The 22,697-nt window shown below is 33.1% G+C and overlaps 3 protein-coding genes across 4 annotated transcripts in view; all 3 read right to left on the bottom strand.

Annotated features, from left to right (window-relative positions):
* Positions 1-13,476, bottom strand: part of LOC132741004 (uncharacterized) — a 152,264-nt gene extending 138,788 nt beyond the window's left edge. Inside the window, exons 1-2 of one of the 2 annotated variants that reach the window (XM_060729078.1) lie at positions 13,329-13,476; positions 11,524-11,961 (exon numbers count right to left, since the gene is read on the bottom strand). In XM_060729078.1, coding sequence (XP_060585061.1) covers positions 11,651-11,961; positions 13,329-13,386 — 369 coding nt within the window. In that variant the 5' untranslated portion in view covers positions 13,387-13,476 and the 3' untranslated portion in view covers positions 11,524-11,650. Of the gene's footprint in view, positions 1-11,523; positions 11,962-13,328 lie in introns of those variants that run through there. The other variant, XM_060729077.1, reaches the window with a different exon arrangement.
* On the bottom strand, positions 4,027-5,303 carry LOC132741010 (chemerin-like receptor 1). Its single transcript, XM_060729084.1, has one exon. It carries the CDS (start codon positions 5,301-5,303, stop codon positions 4,191-4,193), a length of 1,113 nt encoding a protein of 370 aa, XP_060585067.1. The 3' UTR covers positions 4,027-4,190.
* A 4,474-nt stretch (positions 13,477-17,950) lies between the features above and the next one.
* LOC132741003 (keratin-associated protein 21-1-like) lies at positions 17,951-20,247 on the bottom strand. The gene is made up of 2 exons (XM_060729076.1): positions 20,115-20,247; positions 17,951-18,374 (listed from the first exon to the last, which is right to left on the bottom strand). The coding sequence occupies exons 1-2, from the start codon at positions 20,170-20,172 to the stop codon at positions 18,088-18,090; spliced, it is 345 nt and encodes a 114-aa protein (XP_060585059.1). The 5' UTR covers positions 20,173-20,247; the 3' UTR covers positions 17,951-18,087.
* Between the last annotated feature and the right edge of the window lie 2,450 nt (positions 20,248-22,697).

Here is a 22,697-nt window from a genome sequence, read left to right as displayed (position 1 = left end):
TGAATCACATATTAGAATTAGATGTTACCAATGGAGCATGTAACACCGAGTCCCTGAAATGTATGGCCTTCAGCTAAGTCGGAATACAATTTGTTTGGTGATCAGTGATGAACGCGATTACAATATTGTTTTCCTTAACCCATCTAGAACAATGTATATTTATATGTGCACCAGTTTCTTTTTATTTCTATTTATTTTCTTTCTAACTAAATGTTCGATTTCCTCTAAAAAAATAACTTCATTGTGTCTTTACAATTATCGATGTTCTGTAATGGATGACAGACTTTAATTTCATCTTTAACTTGACATTTTTTCAGTTTTTCCTTGGGAATAAGATAAGCCATCTCTATTTTCTTTTCCTCTATCCTTGTTGGAAGATTTATTATTTCTGACTCGAGTTTTCCACAAATCTTTCCTTAGTTTTAATCCTTTCTTGATTCTTCTATCGTCTACTCCCCATTCGCTTCTTCATAATACTCTATTTTGCAAACAAAAAATCTTCATTCGTAAATATCTGTTCCATAACTTTCTGCTGTTTAATTTTCAACTATCTATCCCCTTCGTTTTTGCTTTTAAATTGAAGCATCATTCATCCCTCTTTGTCAAGATTTACTATTTATAATCATTCTTTTCCTAAACCTTCTTTTCTCATCTCTTTCTCTTATTTCTAGTATAACCGAATGGTAAAGTCCTTGATTTCACACCACTTGCCCTTCACCCCCGATGGTTTATATCTCTTAAGGGAATTTAGATTCTTTTATATGAGGAAGATATGTAGATTACAGATCGTCGGTGTTCAACTTCGGTCCCAAATGTACTTGAAAATTCGGTTGTGGCCGAACGGATAACGGCTTAAAAATTCTACTTTGAATAAATCAAGTGTATTTGGACGTGAACGCTATAGTTGCTCAATTGTTCAAATAAAAAAATGAAAAGAATGATCAACAATGGAGTTCGACATTCTCCAAATTCAGTCCCAAACCGCGAAATAGACATTGTGGTCTTTTAATCTTGCCTATGTGGGGACACTCTTAAAATGTACACCTTGTCTATATTAGAAAGCTACATCTTATCATTAAGTATGCGATAAAACATATGTTACTGAATGATGGAACTAGATATAATTCGACCCTATCGTGCTAAGAATCAGGTTTCTGATATTACTTATGACGCTGTTTTAAATAATAGAACTTAAGTCAATGATAAATGTAAACATTCCCATCCTGGTATGGATCGGATTTAAGATTTAAATGATGACGCTGTTTTGAATAATGGAACTAAAGTCAATCATACATGTAAACGTTCACATCCTGGTAAGGAATTTAACTGATATTTTTTATAAAAAGAAAAAGTAAAATCAAATTCTCAGTATAAACATATTTTTTTTCCAAATATTAATAAACTTTTGCAAAAACAAAAATGGAAGAATAATGTTCTTTGACATAAACACAAGTAGTCATTTTGAACGAAAAAATGAAAGTACCAATATCTTGTAAGATGGAGATTCTATAAACATTTAGTTCAAATATAGCTCTATTATATATATTAGATGTAACAAAATGAGCTAAACACGAAATAACTTTGTTTTCAAATTTGTGTTTAATACGGGTAAGAGTCCGACAGATTTATTATGTTCTTTCCATGTTAAATGATTTTAAAATGTCTATTTCGTTTAATAATCTTTACACCATATTCATAGACTTATAGATAATTAATTTTAATGACAAATACTTGTAAGTAATTTGGTGGTTAAAGTAAGTAATTGAAAAAAGTGAAATTGTTTACTTAAAGGAATTCCGCTGAGGGTTTTTGACATGGTGGGAATTAACTTTTTTAAATAAATCTTTCATTTGATGTTGGTAAAGACCAATTACATGTGTGCAAAATTTCAGATCATCCGCTCACTTCGCTCTTCCAGAATGATTATTTTTGTGAGAATTATCCCGAAATAGAAAAGCCTTGCAACGCTTTTGACTCATATCGGACTAAGAATTCAATTAAAATACGAGTTTCAATTTGATTCCATATATATTTCTCAATTATCTATAACACATTTGTCTATTTTATTGCCACAGCTGATCTATGAAAGAAATGGAAAATTTTTAATTTTAGGCTTTCAGGACCTCAAAGGAGTTCATTTAATGATACCCTTTACTTTAAATGGTCGTAGAAATGTGAACTATCAGAAACATTTATTAAAGGAAACGAATTTATTTACTTTCAAATTTATTCATAAAAATATGGACAACATCTATAATGGTAAACGCATAAAGAATAAAACATTTTGTTAACGTAAAGGAAAAAAAGTACTTTTGAAATACACTTCAGTTGATACTTAAATAATGTGAGAGATTATTTAATTTTATCCATAAAATATGGCGCTATATCAGTCAAATATATTTCATATTTTTTAAAAATGAATATGAAATATAAATATGAAAGTGGGCGGAGTCAAAACTCATATTTATGTTAAGGTACTTCTTTCGCCATTTTGTTTGAAAAATCTGATAAATACAAAACAACTTTTTGTTAAATTTTGTTTTGAAAACTATCTAGAATGATAGAAAATGGTCTTACTAAGAAAATAAATCCGAATACCAATATCTTTAATTCAGTTATTAATGCTGTACAGAAGGTTAAAGAGTTGTTTTCGTGACGTCACAATGTAGCGCCAAATATTGCGTGCACAACAAGACGCATCTATAAATAATATATTACTGCGCGCTGTACAATTGCAACAAGCAAGGGGGTTCGTAAACATTTTTCTTTGATAATGAAATTAAATAAAAACTTAAGGTTATTTTTTCGGTTTTCGTGAAATATGGTCTATATTTTCACTCAACATGATAAATTGAAACATATTTTCACAAGCCGTCCGGGCTCGTGAAAATATTTGTGGCATTTAATCATGTTTTGTGAAAATATATTCCATATTTCACTCAAACGAAAATATATCCTTTTAATATTAGAGACAGAACCTCAAAACATACACTTTCATATGCGTAAGCTTACAAAGTCAGTGTAGATGTTAGTTTAAACAATATGATTACGTTAAACTTAGAACAACATCATAAAATGTATTCAAACAAAATTCACTACTAACATACATTAAAAATCACACATTAAAATACACAAAAATAGAACCCACAAATAAATACAACCCTAATTAACCAATTTAAGTTTAAGCAATATTGGCAGTTAATACATAAGTCTGTTTTTTAAACTGATGATGTAAATATTTAAAAATGTAAATGTTATTGGTATGTCCCTCTTGTCTTTTCTCCGCCCTTATGCCCTGTCCCAATTTTGGTTCCATGCCCTGTTGATGGCTCGCCGATGTTGCTAGATTATGTCAAGATTCGCGTTAAGTGAACGTTGTCTTGTCTTGCTGTCATATGTTTAAAAAGTTCAAATTATATACTTTGGCAGTTTGAAAAATCCTCCTTGCATTATTTAACTTTTTTTCAGGATTTAATACATTCATAATCGAAATAACATTTTGAGAAATATATTAAAGGGTCACGGTCACAATTGAAATACATGTATTTCTTAACAAAACGTTTTATTTCGTACCATGAAATAAACATGTTGATTCTATAATCGGTATGTTTAAACATTGATGATATCTTTTTGTTCATCTTCACACTATCTTAATTCTAGAAGACTTTGTACAGTGTAGTTATGATATACATATATATAAAACAAAAGCAACAAGCCAACAACAACAACCACAACAATACAACGTATATATGCCAAAAGAAAACTAACAACAAATACAACAACAATATCTCTCGCCCACACATACACACACTCACAACACACAGTAGCACGAACGCAAGCACGGCCACAGGTGAACAGAAACATATCAAATATCTTCCAAATGTCTTACAATAATGAAAAGGCAGCAAAACATAGTTTTTGCAAAAAGAGTTTTAAGATGAAATAAAGTCTTAAATATAACAAAAGTCGAAAAGCTTTTGTTTAAAACATTGATTTAATAAATTTTGATTGCTTGTTAGAATTGCCTAATGTCAAATTACGATGTAATTGCCTTTTGTAGAAAGAGAGAAAATTAAGATCTTAAACATGGTTAAAACAAAATGACAATTTTTAAATAACTAACAATTAAACCATAAATTGTTGTCCTTTGTGAAACAAAATGAAAATAAAAATATAATAAATCTGTAGATCTAGTCAAAATTGTTGGTTTTATCCCATGCCCGTGCAAAAAGATCTTTTACTTCAGTCTTATACCTAGAGCCACTAAGAAAATAAACAAAGAAATTAGCAATAAAGTTTAATTCTCGCAGCCTGAAAGCAACCGTTTCTACAACTTCATTGACTGCATAACCCGAAAGCCGTAAAAATTCAACCACCATCTCTGGCAAGTTTGTTACCAAGAAAATGACATTCAAAGTCAGAATCGCGTTAACAACTGTTGCCGTTTTTCTTTTTTGTATTTCTTCTTTCTTCAGGTTATAGATAATGATACATGAAAAAATCATTATTATAGAATATGGCAGAAAAACGTTTACGCTTGGTTGAATAATGCTGTAAAATTGATCATGCCATTCACTGATGAAGTCAACGTTGCACACTTTGGGAGCCATATCGTCAGATTCCTCTGCAAAGCAGTCTTCATAATCGTATTGTATGTCGGTGTTGTACTCGATTTTGAAATTTGACCAGAACAGTATAGCCTCAACGATAAACGCTGCTGCCCAAACCATTATAACTGCAATCTTTGATACAGTGACTGAACATATTTTCTTCACATCAAACGGATATACCACACAGATACATCTTTCAACTGAAATAACAGCCAATAACCAGTTCGATACCATTATAAAAACTATCCCGATATAGTTTCTTAAAACACAGTCAAATTTAGAGTAAGATTCCTCAATGAAGCGATTGTCTTGCAGCCAGTACATCAATGTGGCACATCCGTTTGCCAAATCTGCAGCAGCAAGTGACATCAAGAAAACCGCTGTTGAAAATTTACGATTTCTTTTTTTCATCAAAATGCAAATGATAAGAATATTCGGCAATGAGCCTATCCAAATAGTTATAGGAAAGTATGTGAGTATTTCGATTATTTTTGCCTCGAACGTCCCAGCGTTGCTGTCTCCATATGATGTTGAGTTGAAAACTTTACAAGGTGTTTTCGTGTCGTTTCCACCATAGAAGTTACTATTGTTCCCTTGTAATGGATTATCCTCAGTTGTGTTCATGTAGGTCCTCAGGTTGTCTGGATTTATTTCAGTTGTAATATTAGTTATCGGTGTTGTATTGATGAACATTTTCACACCTCGAAACTTTTTTACCAGTTGTTAAGCTTGATAATGTCACAGCGCTGTGATAGAAAAATGGTGGCAGTCGTGAACTTTATATTCTGACCGCATATGACGTCAAACCAATAAAACGACAGTTTCACTTATGAGGTTGGCCAACTCCAATAATCAAGTCAATGAAACAAAGAAATGGTTGGAATAAAAAGCTTGTTAAATTCTAGAAATTCAAGGACATTTGGCACCAATTTTGAATGTTTTTCATTTTATTTTTTTTCATTAATGAGACACATTTCATTACCGCTTAAACGCTTTTACTTTTTTCTCTTTTATTTAAGAGTATTATTGCAATTTAACCGACAATGATATAATATATCACCACCAGATATTAAGTCGTATATTCCATTAGTGTTCTGTAAATCAAAGTTGAAAAACAAGATTGTTATTGAGCAAACAATGAAAACACTATATTATTATTGAGAAGACAATGTAAAATCAAGACTGTTATTGAGCATTTCTGGTAATCACCATCATCATTATAAAGTGTTGACTTCTTTTTAAGCTAGTGCTTGGGGGCACGACCTTTATCTTGTATTTAAGGAATACAAACCCTTATGTGCACCAAAAGGAGTCATTTTTAAATACCTTTATTCTTTTTACATAATATAAGGTTTTTGTTTTCAAATATAATGCAAATAAAGGCAAAGTTCGCCATCCCAGTTTGTATCTGTTTTTTTTAGTGTCACATCCTTTATATTCATTGCTTTTTGTCAAGATTTCAGTCACAATAGTATATTTATAGAAAAAAATTGTTATAGTATGAAATTTTCATTTTGGAACAAATTCACAAAGAGACTTGAAAATTTAATAAAAAGTGCTTATTACTTTAACAAACATTTTCATCTCATATTAACACATGCGCCTAAGATAAATATTTCACAGTTTCAAGAATGACACATCCGTTCAAGCACCTAAAACCGGTGTCCATTTATAGGGCACCTAAATAACATCTTTAAAGATATATAAACAAGTTGTGCAATATATAACAGTTTCACTGTCAAGAATGAGACTATAACAGTCTGAAATTAATGCCGAATTTTGCTGGGCCAGAGTTTCTGACTAGCTTATAAAAATATCATTTCTATATTTGTTAAACACAACTATTCATTAAGGTGGAATACTTTGCCTAATTCCTTTGAGAAAATAACATGTCATTTCTAAAACAACCCAATGTTAAATGTGTTGCTTTGACCAAGAATCGAACTTTTGATCGCACACACCCTGAACTAGAACCACAAGTGTCAATTTACTATTATAGAAAAGTCAAAAGCTATCAAATTGATTATGAATTCAGAATTTCGCCGCTCCTATTAATTAATGGCTTATTCAAACCGACACTAAAAAAGTTTCCACAATTTTTGCGACTTTTATGTTCCTATTTCTCTGCAATCTATTATCATATGTATTTCTCATCAAATACTGTATACAGTTGTTATAGAAGGTATTTTATTTATTATTTAAAAAATGTTTTATTTGAATTGTTTATGAAAAGGATATAAGAAGTTGTTTTTTTTTTTAATAAAAGAGACACTTTTAATTTCGCGAAGAATAATAAGATTTCTTTTTATTGTTTCATTAAAGCGTTTTATTGAGAAAAAAAATTGTCATGACCATTAATAAAGAGCGTATATATTTGATGGTGACACTTTATGTTCTTATTTAGAAGCAATCAATTAAGCAATTTCTTAAATTAGTGCTTATTTTGGGTATTTAAACAACAATTTTTTGGAACATTACAGAAACCGAAATAATTACTATTTCTTTATTTATTTAGCAACACCAAAATCAAATAATGGCTTGCGTGAAGCTTAGAAAAAAATTGTCTTTTTCTTTTTATTAAGTTTTTAATTAGAAATGTTTTTCAATATGAAGCAAATATTGCGGTGATTGTCCAATCGACAACTAAAGATAGCCACGCCTTCAAAATATCATATTCCATTTGTATCATACATTGTTATGCTATAGTCTTTAGACGTTGATCACATGAAGAGCTTGGCTATGACCACATTGTGTGTCACATAATACCTCAGAGATCAAGATTTTGTTATTCTTTAAAAAAACAGTTAGATATGTGTTCAATAATGGCAATAAACGTGCATTAATATTTTGTAAAGGTAGGAAAATGTTTACAAATTGTTTATCAACTTCCATATAAAATACTTAATTATAACAATTACATGTATTCCAATTGCCAAAGTGAAAAGAGGCAAAATATGAGTAATCTATAAAATGATCCAGTGAGCAACTTTTATATCTTAAGCTTCAGCCTTCAAACTCTCAACTTTGTACCCTTTAGTGTTTAAATCCATTTTTTGTCCAGGATGACAATAGGAACATGTAAAAATAATGATTTCGATAATGCAGGCGTCACACTGTCCCGAAATTGACACCAGATGGTCATACGAATATGGAATTTTTAATTTCGTGCGAAGATAGCCCCGAAATTGGTCGACAGTCTCTCAACAGCCGAAACAAGTACGATTCCTACAGAAGGTCACGCGATCGCATCCGAGCCACATACGATTCCTACCGAAGGTCACGCGATGGCATCCGATACACACACGATGTCATCTCAAAGATGCAATTTTGTACCAAGACGTTTACCAGCAGGACACGCGAAGGTCACAGGATAGGTACACGACGTCGTATTTTGAGTACGATGCCTTCGTACGTGGTTACGAAGGCGTCAAGTGACCTTCACCTTCGAGTGGTATACAACCCACGGCCAACCACGGCAAATTTCAGTTGCAGATAGTATTGGGAACTAATTAAACTACGTTTAAACTTTATTTTGGCTCTTCATATTACTATCAAAAACGCTTCTATTCAAACAAAAATCTATGATAAAAGTGATGACTTTGATTATGGTATAGTAAACTATCCACATTCTGATGGACACGTACCGCATGCAACATCTGACGGGGTATATGTATCTCAGAAAATTAGATTATCTAGAGCTTTTAGCAACGTGAAGGATTTTAACAAGCAAAATATTTTCATTACTAGCAAGCTTCTCAAACAGGGCTACCGCTATTATAAATTCCGTAAATATTTTACAATCGTAACTTTGATTTAATCTCAAAATTCAGTAGTAATTCAAAAATGATTTCAATGGAAATGTTATTTACAAACTTCGCAAGATCTTTGGTCATTGTAATTTTTCTGTTGCCTTTACTAAAATTATTAAACGTTTAACCAAAAGAGGTTTTGACCCTACTTTTTTAGATATACCGCATGCTTAGTGTTCAACACTTTTACAGATGGTCCTTTCCTCTTTTGATTACATCTGACGGGACTGAATTGCCTTAATGTTCATCTTCTGTCTTGCTTCGTCTGGCCCTTTTAGGTGATTTTTTGTTACTCTGTCTTCCTTTAAAATATTGAGTACTTTTGTTATGGTCATATGGGTATTCCTCTATATGTATCTTCATGATCATTTCGGTGTTTTACTTATTTTACCTTTTGAAACCATAACAACTGTTATAAATTTACTTGGCGGGGATTCATTTTATTTTACACCGTCTCGTTTATAGGAACATGGCGGGCTAAGCGTGAGGCTTGGTGCACCATTAACCGGTTTAAACTCCCAAGAAGTACTTATGCTGCTGACCGGTCCAAGGCGGCGCCCTTCTTTGTTCCTCAGATGTATGTCTTTGTTATTTCATACTGTTTTGAGGATACTTTTGTCGGTGTCCCTTGTTGTTTTCTCGTCAACGGTAAGTATTTTCCCTTTTACCCCTAGTTTTATTTATTTAATAAATCAATCATTTATTTGTTTTCTTTGATTTTCTTGTCGTTTACCATTATTTCGTCTTATGTATCATTTAAGTGATAAGCCTATCCGTGCTCTGCCTTGCGCCCTGTCCGATTTTTATGGGGTCCTCTTGTGTTACTTGGTTCTTGTTGCTGGGTCGTGTTGGAATTGCGTTCATTGAACGCTGCCTTTCCTTGTTGATCTTGTTTATCATATTTGATAAAACTTTATCATGCCACCCAAGGTGGGCCTGTGGGCCTCATCATGTTTTCTAAGGTGTCTTTAAAGTAGTAATGCTGCTGCCTTCTTTTTCTCGGTTGACTCATCATCAAAGCATGTAATTCTGCAGGAAATAAACTGAAAATGATTGTAAATTAATTGCAAATAATGGAAGCTTTTGATGTCTCTGTAGAAATATGCAAGAGTGACAGATGAGGAAGATGGTCTAGCCGTTTATATGTCCACCATGATAAACATGAACATAAACAACGCTTGAGCCACTAAAAATTGCCTTCTTCGTCCTCATCGTGGTCCCATCTCGATGACATCGTACCAAAATACGATGGCGACACGACGGTATTGCGGGGGCTTCACGTAGTCGTGTACCCTTCTAAAGACAATCGGGAATCTTCGTGTTACCTTCGTATTGTCTTCTTGAGGCTAAAAATGCCAGATTGCACCGATGATCACACGAAGAAAAGACGAAGACTACACGATTTGACACGATGTCTTCACGACGGCGTTACGAAGGGCAAAATTGACATACGATTTCAACACGAAAATGAACCTCCGCAATGTCTTCGGGCGATTTTTTTGGCATGCCAAAGATTTTGGAACCGCTCACGAAGTTGCTGCCGGAGCTTGTAATATTCAGCCGGGGATCATACGATGGCAAAAGATGCCCTCACGAATGGCACGATGTTATTACGATCAGATCCGAATTTGAACATTTCCTTATTCGTGTGTCCATCTGATGCCAAATTCGGGACAGTGTGACGCCTGCATAAGCGATGATTTTAAGGTGAGTGTGAGTGGTCTACGGCTATCATGGATTCTTATAGGTTTTTAAATTATGGCAAATATGTATTCAGTGAGTAAGACCTTGCAAAAGATGAAATCATATTGATGTAGTTCATGTATACATGTTTTTACCAGACTGGTTTATCACGTGGCATTTGCTTACCGCCACTCATGGCCGCTCCGATGATTTAAAATGTATTTGCTAATTTTCGTTATATTCTTTTAAATTTCAATGTTACAGGCAAATATCTGTCGATTTCAATGGTACATAATTGTTTTTCAATGCGGAAATATTTTGATGAAAATATACGTTGATATTATGACACATTTTCTGCAAACACGCCGGGAAAAATGCAAGACCAATAGTATCATTGGGGCCTGTTTGCTATTCAAATATTGATGTTGAAATTGATATAAATAAAACAAACAAATACCGCGCAGCAATTAGTGGTAACCCAGTAATATTACATGTAGTAAACAAATGCCATGTGATTATCCATCTTAAAGTATTGATGCTTACATTTTTATGTTCTGCGATGTTTCACTAGCCGAAATGCTTTAATTTTCAATCTTTTCAACATTTTCTATTTGTTTGCTTTGTCAGGTTAGCCAATAAGATTTAAAAAGGTTCGAAACATTCATTTCTATAGTTTATTCTAACAACCTTATAATTACGTTTTGATGTTTGCAATTGTGGTTGTTGTACTTGTAATTTTTTAATCTAGTTACATGTCACGTGGCATTTGTTTACGGTAACAAGGACTCGTAGGATAGTTTTTAGCTTCTTTTGTTTTATAAAAAAAACATGAGAATTTACAATAATGTACCAAAGACGTTTAGTTACTCTCCTGCGCATCGGTCGAATGTTTCACTATCGCTTACTTTCTTTCTGAAGTAAGGTGAGTTTATTGAGTGAGCTGTAAAGGGGGTGTCAGGTCTAGTATGCATATACATGTACTGTATACGCGGAGGAGGGTCTTATACAGACCGCGGCATGCTTCCGTTGTTTTATCAAAAAACACGTTCTGCCGCAATCAATAAAATAGGATCTTTGATTTTCTATTATCCTTTTTATAAACAAGTGCACTTATTTTCAGGGAAGCATTATTTCGAAATTTTACCTATTGCTCTGTCCTAGTATGTTAATGTAAACGCGTTAGTCTAAAATAAGAGGTTGTTAGCTCAGTTATAGATTTCATTTCTGTTCCTTTTTCAATTCAAACTATTAAGAATTAACATCATAGGGAAATGTTTTTGATGTTTTGATGCATGTAGAGTAATGGCTACTTTTTATCATTTTCCACCATACTTTGGCTACACTGGGCTTTTCAAAAGTGTTCCGATTATCAGCGTTTGGCCAACAAAATTACAAAAATTAAATAAAACAAAAATACAAAATAACATTTTAAATGCTAACAGTGTTTATTAATGTGCTACATATAAACAAGTGTTGACTGTCGGTCATGTTATATCGGTAGGTCGTCGAAAAAAATAATATATTCCTTTAGTGAAATCATCAGGAAATTTAGTATTTTTTCCAGCCATGCCCACGACCACCTCCGTAGCCGCCTCCAGCTCCGCCTCCGTAGCCGCCACCAGCCCCGCCTCCGTAGCCACCACCATAACCGGCACCATAGCCGCCTCCATATCCTGCGCCGTAGCCGCCCCCTGCTCCGCCTCCGTAGCCGCCCCCAGCACCGCCTCCGTAACCGCCGCCATAGCCGCCGCCGTAACCACCACCATAGCCGCCACCGCCGCCGCCCCCATATCCTCCTCCGCCGCCTCCACCACCGCCGTATCCCCACTTACATTTTTTGCATTTCTTTTTCCAGAATGCTGAAATTATAAGTGAAAAATAATTCATTAAAAATCGTGTTCAGAGAGAAATAATGAATAATCGCAAATGACAAATTCATGAAAATAAATCAAAGCTCCAGATTTTCGATAATTTGTTAAACACTAAACCTACGATAATAACATTTTATTATGTAAATTTACATAAAAGATATGCATATCCATATGTTTGCTAGGTAACCATTCTATTAGTCATATATATATATTTTATGCCTTTGAGTGGATTACTGATTTATCCGTGAAAATTGTATTTGATAATTTCACAGTGAAAATTATCAAAATATAATTTCACACTTTTCAAAGACGAGATTACTTTTTTAAGATCTTCCCCATGTGGCACCTCAATTATTTACCAACATTTCTGACACTGTCAGGGCTGTTTAGAGAAAAGCAAATTTGTAGTAGATGAATTACCTAAATTTCAAACTTAAATTCATACAAATTACCAATCACCAATTATCGTCTCTAAAGTTTTTGTTTCATTTTTACCGTCTGAAAAATACACAATCCTCCAATAAGTTTCCTTTGTTATGAAAGATGTATGATTAACAAATCCAAAAGATATCCCTCTGAATCAAACACAATTATTTTCCTTACTTTTAAAAATGGCGGTCGCTTATATTACTCGTAGCCTTGTCTATAGTAATATAAATTTGCCGTAAGTAACGGAAATAACATCGATAGGTGTGACTTTTTCTTCTACTAAAATTGTTTGTTTCAATTTTTAAAATAAAGGATCGTTCATGTTTCGGCAATAAAATAAATAATATCATCGACATTTAACGTTGATTGTCGAACTTATTTTCCATGTAAGTCGACTAAAATGAGGCTACCAGTGGGGGAAACAGATTTTAATGTTAAAGTTAATATTGAGGAAGTTTCATTTTTAAAAACTTGTTTTAAGCATAGAATAAAAAGAAAATCTGTTTGTTTGTTGTGTAATGTGTAATTTTATTTCATCTCGTGAACTTTAAAACAGTATTCTCACTCGTGGCTACGCCACCCGTGAAAATACTGTTGTTTTTTTTTTTTTTTTTTTTTTTTTTTTTTTGAAGCTCACTCGATGAAATAAAATTTCATCTAACACACAAACAAACAAATATTTTCTATATTATAGTTATAATTTATATTTATTAGAAATAATTTTGTTACTGTTTTAAGGACGATAAGATAAATTAATATCTGTTTGAAATATACATTAAATATTAAAATACAAAAAAAATGTTTACATATGTATGAGTATTTTCTTGTCAAAAAAATGAAAAGGAAGATAAAAGGTCATCTGATCAGCCATCTAAGATGAAGTAAAAACAAGCTTTTCATTTTTAGTTTAAATAAACTTCACTTACCTTCACTGTTGGCAACACAGAGTACAACCAGTAAAAGAGCAATGGCGTAGAATTTCATTGTGGCGAACTATTTTCTATCAGAACAGCTGACGACTTCGAAAGACAATGGTGGTGATCTGACAATTTTCTTTTTCGGCAGAGTATTTATACCGTTAAAGAAACAATACTGAACATAACCCGCACTTGATTCACGTGCACAATGTATCGTAACGCCGTACGTTTTTCGTTTGAAGTACGATTTATAGGCATTTTCTTTCAAATATATAACAAAGATTCAATATTGTAGATCGATCATGGATCTGAATTTTGAGTAAAAAGATATTTTTAATTCATATTTTAAAGTTAATTGGTGCATATTGAGATAATGCAGGTGTTCTTTAATGTTCTCATGTTAAATGTTTATGTTGTTGTTTGCCTTTTTAAAACAATTTCTTTAAACTATTCATAAAACAGACACAATTACTTTTCATTATCAAATACGTTATTTCTTAGGATATTTGAAAGACATGGAAATACTAAACTGCTGAAGTATATTTTTAGTGTTTGTTTAAAAAAATCTCAAAACAGTTTGAATTGGATGTACAGATATCACATATATCATGGAAGTTAGTATTATTTATTTATTTATTTATTTATTTATTTATTTATTTATTTATTTATTTATATCTTAAGAGTTTATAGATTAAAGATTAAAAATTCGTATGTTTATATATGCATAACTTATTATAATGAGCAACTACTGATAATTCTTAAAATAAAAAATATTGTTTTTAAATTGTTAAAATTTCTTATAATTAGTCAGGAAGCAACATAGAACCTGATAAGACTGTACGGGCATGCAGATTGACCTAGGTCTAAACTTGTGGAAAATACTAGTAACTTCCGGCTCCATCAGGGTAAGGGTTCAGTACATTTGCATTTCATGCACAATGCAATAAATTTTGTATTTGCCCAGCCATGAACATTAAACAATGCTGTCCAAGAGACAAAGTTTCTGCTTTTATTTCAATGATATTTACTACTGTTTCTTGTTGATATTGTTTCAATTTAATTCAAATTTAATATGTTTGTTTATTCAGTGTGTTTAAATACTTGCAAGTTTTAAAGAATACCGGGTTTATAAAAGAATCACTGATAGAAACAAGAAGTATCTTTAAAAAAAAAAAAGAAACTCGGCCCGAGTAAAACTGGTTAACTTGCACAATTGTGCTAGTTCTTAGTTTTTCATGCAAAGTCATATAGAAATGTTAGCATAGCTTGCATAACAATGGCATAATAATTTCTTATAGGGTTATTAATCGTGACACATGGAACACTTTAAGATGTATGTGTTTCTAAACAAACATATCGTGTTTCGAAATGTGAACTCATAATCTAACACTAACATCTAGGCAGTCGGTAAAGCAATATTTTTTTATAAATATTTGATTACTATGCAAACATATATAAAATTTATAAACATTACATCAATTGAACACATCAATAATCATATAATAAATTAAACACTTATTGAACATTACCTGATAAGTTCTGATTATTCTCGTTATTAATGACAAAATTTCACACTCAGATCTTGTGTAAAATAAACTCTGTAAGTTCTTACGTAAAATAAACTGTTCAGTAGAAAATGTAATGAGATCTGAATGCAAGAAGTATTATTAAACAGAACTTAAATGTACAGTTTATCTTAGACATATCCTTTACATTTTAGTTTAGAACTGTCTTAGAATGAAAAGAACTATCCTTTACGTTTAATTTTAGAATGGCCAATGAGATTCCCAGATTTTATTTTGTAATTTTAAAACGACCAATGAAAACTCTTCTTATATTCAGTTCTTCCCTGTATATTTTACAGGAAATAAAACTGAAAACAGACCGGCCTCCGGCCGGACAATGTATCAGTTATGACCATAACCCAAACCATTTGCTCCGTGTGTGGTGTAACGCACCGTATTGTGGGAAATTAAGACTTAGTGCAAATTTTATATCCGTCTGCTCCAGGTTTTATCCGGAGGTGTGTTTTGGCATATCAAACCGTCATTTGGTCAAATCCAATTTTAAATAAATTGTAATTCGTCTAAATCTAAGGATTGCTGACCGCGTGGGTTCAAACCCTGTCAGGGGCAAGCTGTTGTTTCTTGAGTAAGAAACTTCACCTCCATTGCTTAGTACTGGTTGGTTCCAGGAACGGATTCGAGAGTGTTTCAATAAGCTTATAGCTTCCAACACAATCGAACTAAAATAAATGTGTACATGGTGTAAAAACTAAATTCGTCTATATAGTGTAACAGTAATTGGTGTAGCACATTAAAATCTACACCAATGGATAGTTTATTGTTCACGGACATTATATTTTATGTAATCAGTTATATTAACTGTTGAATTGGTTATTAAATATTCGATGTTAAACTAGATTTTTATGATGTTTCTGGTAGGACACTCGTATTTGAAAAAAGTACATTTGTATAAGCCAGTGCGCATGGTGCATTGTTCTGTATTACGGGAAATAATCGGCAATATATTGCTTTAACACAAGACTAAGTCTCATGTATGATACTTGATTCAATAATTCCGTTTACTCTTCTTTTTCGTGTTATTATTTTGTAGTTCATGAGATTGCAATCGCTCAACTTGTAACTAAGTAGTTTTCGTTGTTTGCAATGTCCCTGAGGGACTCCTTAATTTCGTTATTGTTGTATATTTTTTGTATGCCTTACAGTCTGTTGAAATATTTTTTTAAAGTAAAGATAAAAATGATGTTGCCAGGAGTCCGATGCAATATAGGGAATGGATGACGTCACAGCTTCAAAGATAAGTAATTCTTGAAAGCAATATTGTTCCTGATAATTCGAAGGAAAGTAGCTCTTGAGAGCAAAATTAGTTCGATACGGTTAGGGTTAGATGGTCTCCCCTAATAATTGCAAATAACGTGCATAATTCTAAGGTAAACGGTTTTATTATTTAAATGGCGTGCATATTCTAAAAGAAGTTAATTTTGGATTAAAAAATGGATAAAATTAGAGATGGCGTGTATGCTCCTGAGAAGAGCAAAGTCAAGTGGATAAGAATGGTCTCCCTGGTAATTACAAAAGGCATGCATGCATGCATCTATAAGGAAACTTACCTTTTGTTGATAATAATTATCGATCGTCCCTGATAAATATCAATGGCGTATGTGTTTCTAAGGTAAGTAATATTTTTGAAGCATAATGTTGTCGACAAGAGTAAATTCCTTTGATAAAAAATGGTGTATATGCTTCTAAGGGAATTTACTCAAAGTCATGTCGATAAGGATGATCTTCCCTGACAAGTTATGTACCCAAATATGTTTACTTCTATGGGGTCAATAAGAATGGACTTTATGGTGTGTATCTAAATGATATGTGATCCCCACTGAAAATTACAAGGAGTAGGCCTATTTTTGAATTTCTTCAAAGAACGCAACTTTTGAACCCACAAAATATAAAAAATGAGTCCCTAAAGAACGCCCCAAACGGCAAAATTGAAAGGGCTTCAGGCTCGGTTTGATTGTGTCTATTCATGAAAGGTACTGGAAAGTGCAAACTACAGTCTGCACCCTTAACACTGACTTAAATAGCAGAATTCAACTTTCAAACATGAAAATGGTGATATAAATTAGAATTTAGACACATCCGAAGATGTGTTTATACGGCGGTTATCAAGGAACTTTCAATATGACACAATGGCATTCCATGAAATGATCCCCAAGTAAAATAATGCGTAATAATTGCTTACCTCTTTGGCAATGGCAAACAACAGTAAGTTGTTGTAGGAAACTTGGGAAAGTTAATGTTTATTTGGAAAGACACACTTAAGTGTTTTAAATGGCATTGCTTTGCGAGTATATAAAAAGTGGCATTGAAAAGGGGAAAGCGCTAACATAAATGATAATATATATCTTGTTTGTTTCAAGAAAGAAAAAAGGGTGATGCGCACAACAGCAAGTGATATTTCCCCCGACTCTGGGTAATATTATTATCAACAAACAACATCATTTAGCGTGACACTAAATTTAGCCTTCTATTATTAGAAACCAATCGTGAATGACATTATTGTTATGTTCCTTGCACTCTGACTTGTTTTCTAGTTTGGTGGTTCCAGTATTATCTAGGTCCATAGACTCGGATATTCACCTCATCATGATGCAAAAAGTAATTGTTATAGCATAGTATAGCAACAAGACTGTTATGCGAAAAAAATATACTCAAAGTTTTATGTCTAATCAAAATTCTTAATTCTGTTTATCATGCGATAAAACAGTTATAGTATATCCAACTTGGGCTTTCTCTACAGAAAATGTTCTCGGGACCAAGCTATGATATTTCTTAATAATAAAAGTCTTGTCGCTATGCTATTACTATATTACATATTTATGCTTATATACACTGCACTAATTATTCGACGTTAAGATTGATAAGCCAGTGTTCCCCTACGCTTCAACCCCGTCATACAAAGAAATAATGATGTGTGACTCTATGAATAAGAAATAATTGTGATGATGACGAGGTCATTTCTACTTGTTTTTATGAATACTGATTACGTAGAAGGTAATAGACTTTAAAAAAATGGATGGAGCCCACAGAAAACGACAATGAAACATATTTGATGCTTGAATAAAAAAGTTTTTATTACAAAAAAATTTGAGATGTGTACAGCAAATCAAACATGTTGAGGCGAGCGTGTCTGTATTCCGGTAGCATATTGACTTAAGGCAAGGAATTCAATAGTCCTTCTTTGATTAGTATTTTTTCCAGCCATGTCTACCGCCGTAACCGCCACCGTAACCACCGCCATAACCGCCACCGTAACCGCCGCCATACCCGCCGCCGTATCCGCCGCCGTATCCAGCCCCGTATCCGCCGCCGTATCCAGCCCCGTATCCGCCGCCGTAACCTGCACCGTATCCACCACCGTAACCTCCGCCGTAACCACCGCCGTATCCGCCGCCATATCCACCTCCGTATCCGCCGCCGTAACCACCGCCGTATCCCCACTTACAGTGCTTGCATCTCTTTTTCCAGAACGCTTACAAAAAGAAAGAGAAACAACTTCATCATAATTTGTTTTTTAAGTCAAGCAAAAGAGAAAAACGCGGCTTATGTGTCACAAAACTGGAATTCTGTTATTAAGACGTACACCGTAAGGACGTCACTTACGTCATGTGATAACCAAACGTCACGTCAATCACTATGAATGTAGTATAATATGAAATAATCAAGTGTTTAAAGGAGCTGATATAAATCGTCTTTTCATATAAAGAAAAAAGGAAATCAACTGAGGTTCAAAAGTATAAAGACGTTACATTTCAACTTTCTTACACAGATCAGCTGGGGTACTTAAAACAGACAGATATGCAAAAGTTGATATGAAATATGAAATATATAAGAAAATCGTATTTTGTGCTTTTCAAAGCCCAATTTTAGTGAAAAGCGTTCCAATGCTTTTCACTTTTTCATTTTCATTACGTATAGTATGAATAATGTTATGGCATCTTAATTTTAAATCTACCAGGGGCCTACAAGGGACTTGAACATGTTGAATAAAGTCTAAATAAAATTGCCGTTATAACACTTTGATCGGTTTCATGGAACATTATGTGAACCGATATTACACATTTTTATCAAATATATAATTTATATTATGTCCAACTGACTTAATTAAATAAACATAATATAATATCATGCATAAATAGTTTTGGTAAGTTTTTACATGTTTAAAGGTCAGTGGCCAACATATTTACGTGTCAATTTAATATTTGATCATGTAGTACAAATTTAAGTATGTTTATTTTTCATAAAATACGCGTAAGATTATCAGTAATTACTTTAGTATAACCCTTACAACAACAAAAAGTTATAATTGAAACTACCAAATAAAACAACAACAACAACAACAAATAATAATAAGAAAAATCGAAGAAAATTTATTCTTTGTCAAAAGCTGTACAACTTATACACTTTTGAAGTTCAGTATTGTTGCCTTACCTTTCCAGAATATTGTAAATAACCGAATAAAACGTTCCAAATCAAAAATATTCCATTGCTAATTTAAGTGAGTTTAGTTTTCATTAAACTTTAACAAATACAAATTATAATAACCCCACAAAGGTATACTAATAAGCCTAAAGACATAAAATTTGAACTTCTTACAATGATGAACTGGGATACTTAAAATGAAAAGATATTACAAAAATATAACAAAAAAATACCCTGAATAAAATTTAAAAAAAACAACAACAGCATACTTTTGCTCGTATCTAAGCTCAATATTATGTTAAAGCGTTTAGATACGCTTTTCATATTTGGAAAACATCTTTCATAATAAAAATAACTATTCTGAAATTTTTAAAAAAAACGAATAAGCGAAAGATCTAAAATTTTGCACACAAGTTAGTGACCCAGACCTTCATGAAATGGTATATCAATTTCGAGTCCTGTCATATCGGTAGTATCTGAATCTACCGTTGCAACCAGTGCAGACCAAGATCGACCGACATATCTGTGACATCTGATCATGGTCTGCACTTTTTACTATTCCGTCCGTAACGTTTTGAAATATTCCCTAAAATAATGCATGGTTTTCTCCAGATTAAAAGATATACAAGTCCATTTAAGATATTTAGAGTTGTAATGGACAGTATTTTAATATCACAATAAAAATTATTCGGCACATTTGAGACACCCTAAACACAGCTCTATACCCTATAAAATATATAGTCAAAAAGTGATTTTTTTTAATACACATGTAATTCGAAAAGACTCTTACCTTCACTGTTGGCAACACAGAGTGCAACCAATAAAAGTGCAATGGCGAAGAATTTCATTTTGGCTAAGTTTTCTTCTGTTAGAGAAGCAGACGACTTTGAAAGACGATGGAGATATGTAAACGTTTCTTTTCGGCAGACTATATATACTACTCGATAGCACGTGACATGCACGGAGTTCACGCACATTACATGATGTAACATGGCACGTCTGTAGATGATTGAACGATTGTGATGTGGACAAACGTTAGTTGGTTAAAAAAAAGCAGAAAATATACGTAAACAAATGCACATTTATGTATTATAGAATGATTTGCAAAATAATGCTTTGATCATTTCTGAATTTAGTAATTACATGTAATTCATTTTCTTTGGACACATTTCATGTTTTCTTGTAGTTTATGACAAATTATGTTACGTTTAAGAATGTCAAAAAGATTTATAAGTTTTTTTCGTTTTTTTTACTCAGAATATTGTTCAACATGTAGGCGATAGGAGTGACAATATATGCAATCATACATGTATGAGGTATTTGGGCCCGCGAACCCGCAACAGCGCAACATGAGTTTGAATCCAACTTTTCGCAATGAACGTGAGTGATACGCACCCCACCAGGGTAACACAATTGCAATTTTCCATTTATTATATATACCCTCTGTTAAATAGTGAAATACGGGAAATGGGCGATGTTATTATTTTTCCTTAAGTCCAATAAGTTTAATAAAATACTTAATGTCAATTTATTCATTTTTTTTATTTGTTTTAAACTACATTGCTCTGTTAACTTACCGTGTTGCTCGTCTCGGCTATACGGCGCTACTTTCGATATTTATTGCAGTTTATTTTTTCGACGAGGTTATCTATGATGACCAGCGGGACGTACATGTATCTATATTGGCCAGAATTCTGCGCCCATGCTGTTCCGCTGTTTGTTACCTCAACAGCGGCGTCCTTAGCGCTAGCCCATTCTTCGTAATCTCCTAAGCAGTGATCTCCCCTTATCAGTACAGTCAAGGGAGATAATCACTATGCGTGAGACGCCATTTCCACATTGCTGCGTTACGGGATGATCAATCATGTCATGACATCACTAATGACCATTAACATTATTTCCATGCGCCTAAAATATTAATCTTAAAACAGTTTTTTTAGAGTTTTACTCGATTTGATGTTGGTCTTTATGCAAAATTTCAGATCATTCGCTCACTCCGTTTTTTTTACAGAATAATCATTTTAGTGCAAAAAGACATAAAAATGAAAACATCTTCGATTTAATTCTGAGTCAATCTTTTTTATTATCTGTTACATATTTCCGTTTTAAGTGCCAAGGTTGATGTACGTAAGATTTAGATTTTCAAAGTCCGTGTTTGTAGCCTTTTGGACCCCTGCATGCTTTGTGGAACTGATTTATCGGCTCATTTACTTTTGCACAATTCATGAGTTATTTTGAATGCTTTTCATGCGATACGGGATCCGGGTTGGTTCCTCTGTTGGAAATATTGGACCCCCCCCCCCCTCTCAAGGCGTACACGGAGAGGGCACACGACAGGTCAAGGTCAAGTCAAGATCAAGCCACATAAAGTACCAGGAACGATTGGTTCACCTGGGAGGGTGGCGCTAACATGGCCTATTTTTGTTATAATAGATGATAGATGAGGCCTTGCAAGTATTGTCGTCTCCGCTCACCACCAACGAATGAACCCAGGTCAAAGTCGCCGCTGTGGGCTCTACAGACGGACAAGCAAGTGCGCAGATAATCTGGAGCATATGGTTTATTCCTGCAGCCAGTATAAATAAACTTATCTACACATGCCCCTAGTTTCATCAGACATTTCATAGGTGCATATGTATATAATAGATATGTATACGGAAATACTTATCTACACATGCCCCTAGTTTCATCAGACAATTCATAGGTGCATATGTATATAATAGATATGTATACGGAAATATACGTTTAAAGATAAAACATTATGATTACATGAATATGATTTGGTAAGTTAATTTGTTATTTCAGGTTTAAACTGACAATTAAAATTAGCCCCTAAATAACTCTACATTTTACACTCTGTAGAACCCTGTGATCGCCAAAAGTGAATAACTTAGAAGTAATTCATTTAAAGTTATGTACAATCAGGGTTTTTTTCATCCGTTCCATTGCTTGCAACACCAAGGTAGGTAAGTGATGTTATACACTTAAGCTTGGTCTATGAAGAAATATTGTGACATTCAAAGACTGTGAATTGAGATAGTCACATTTTTGCACAGTATGGAAGATTATCTTCACATTTTCTGGGGGCTTTAAACAGAACTATAGACTAAGTAAATTTAAAGACGATTTGGAAGAAATAAGCAACAAATAACATAACACATTATAATTTTTCAATGATTTATTTTTTCTACATTTTTTTTTCATAAATTAATTGCAAGTGCACTAGCCGGATCGGTAACATAATTAATACATGCACAATTTTTGATTAGTAAAAATTTTTCAATAACAAATGGTCTACATATAAAATCAAAAATGTAATATTCAATCAAAAATACAACCATAACCCATAAATCAGGTGCACTTGACAACCACA

The sequence above is a fragment of the Ruditapes philippinarum genome, unplaced genomic scaffold (assembly GCF_026571515.1).
Source record: "Ruditapes philippinarum isolate M1 unplaced genomic scaffold, ASM2657151v2 ctg204_1_1_1_1, whole genome shotgun sequence".
Taxonomy (NCBI): domain Eukaryota; kingdom Metazoa; phylum Mollusca; class Bivalvia; order Venerida; family Veneridae; genus Ruditapes; species Ruditapes philippinarum.
This window is presented reverse-complemented; position numbering and strand designations above follow the sequence as displayed.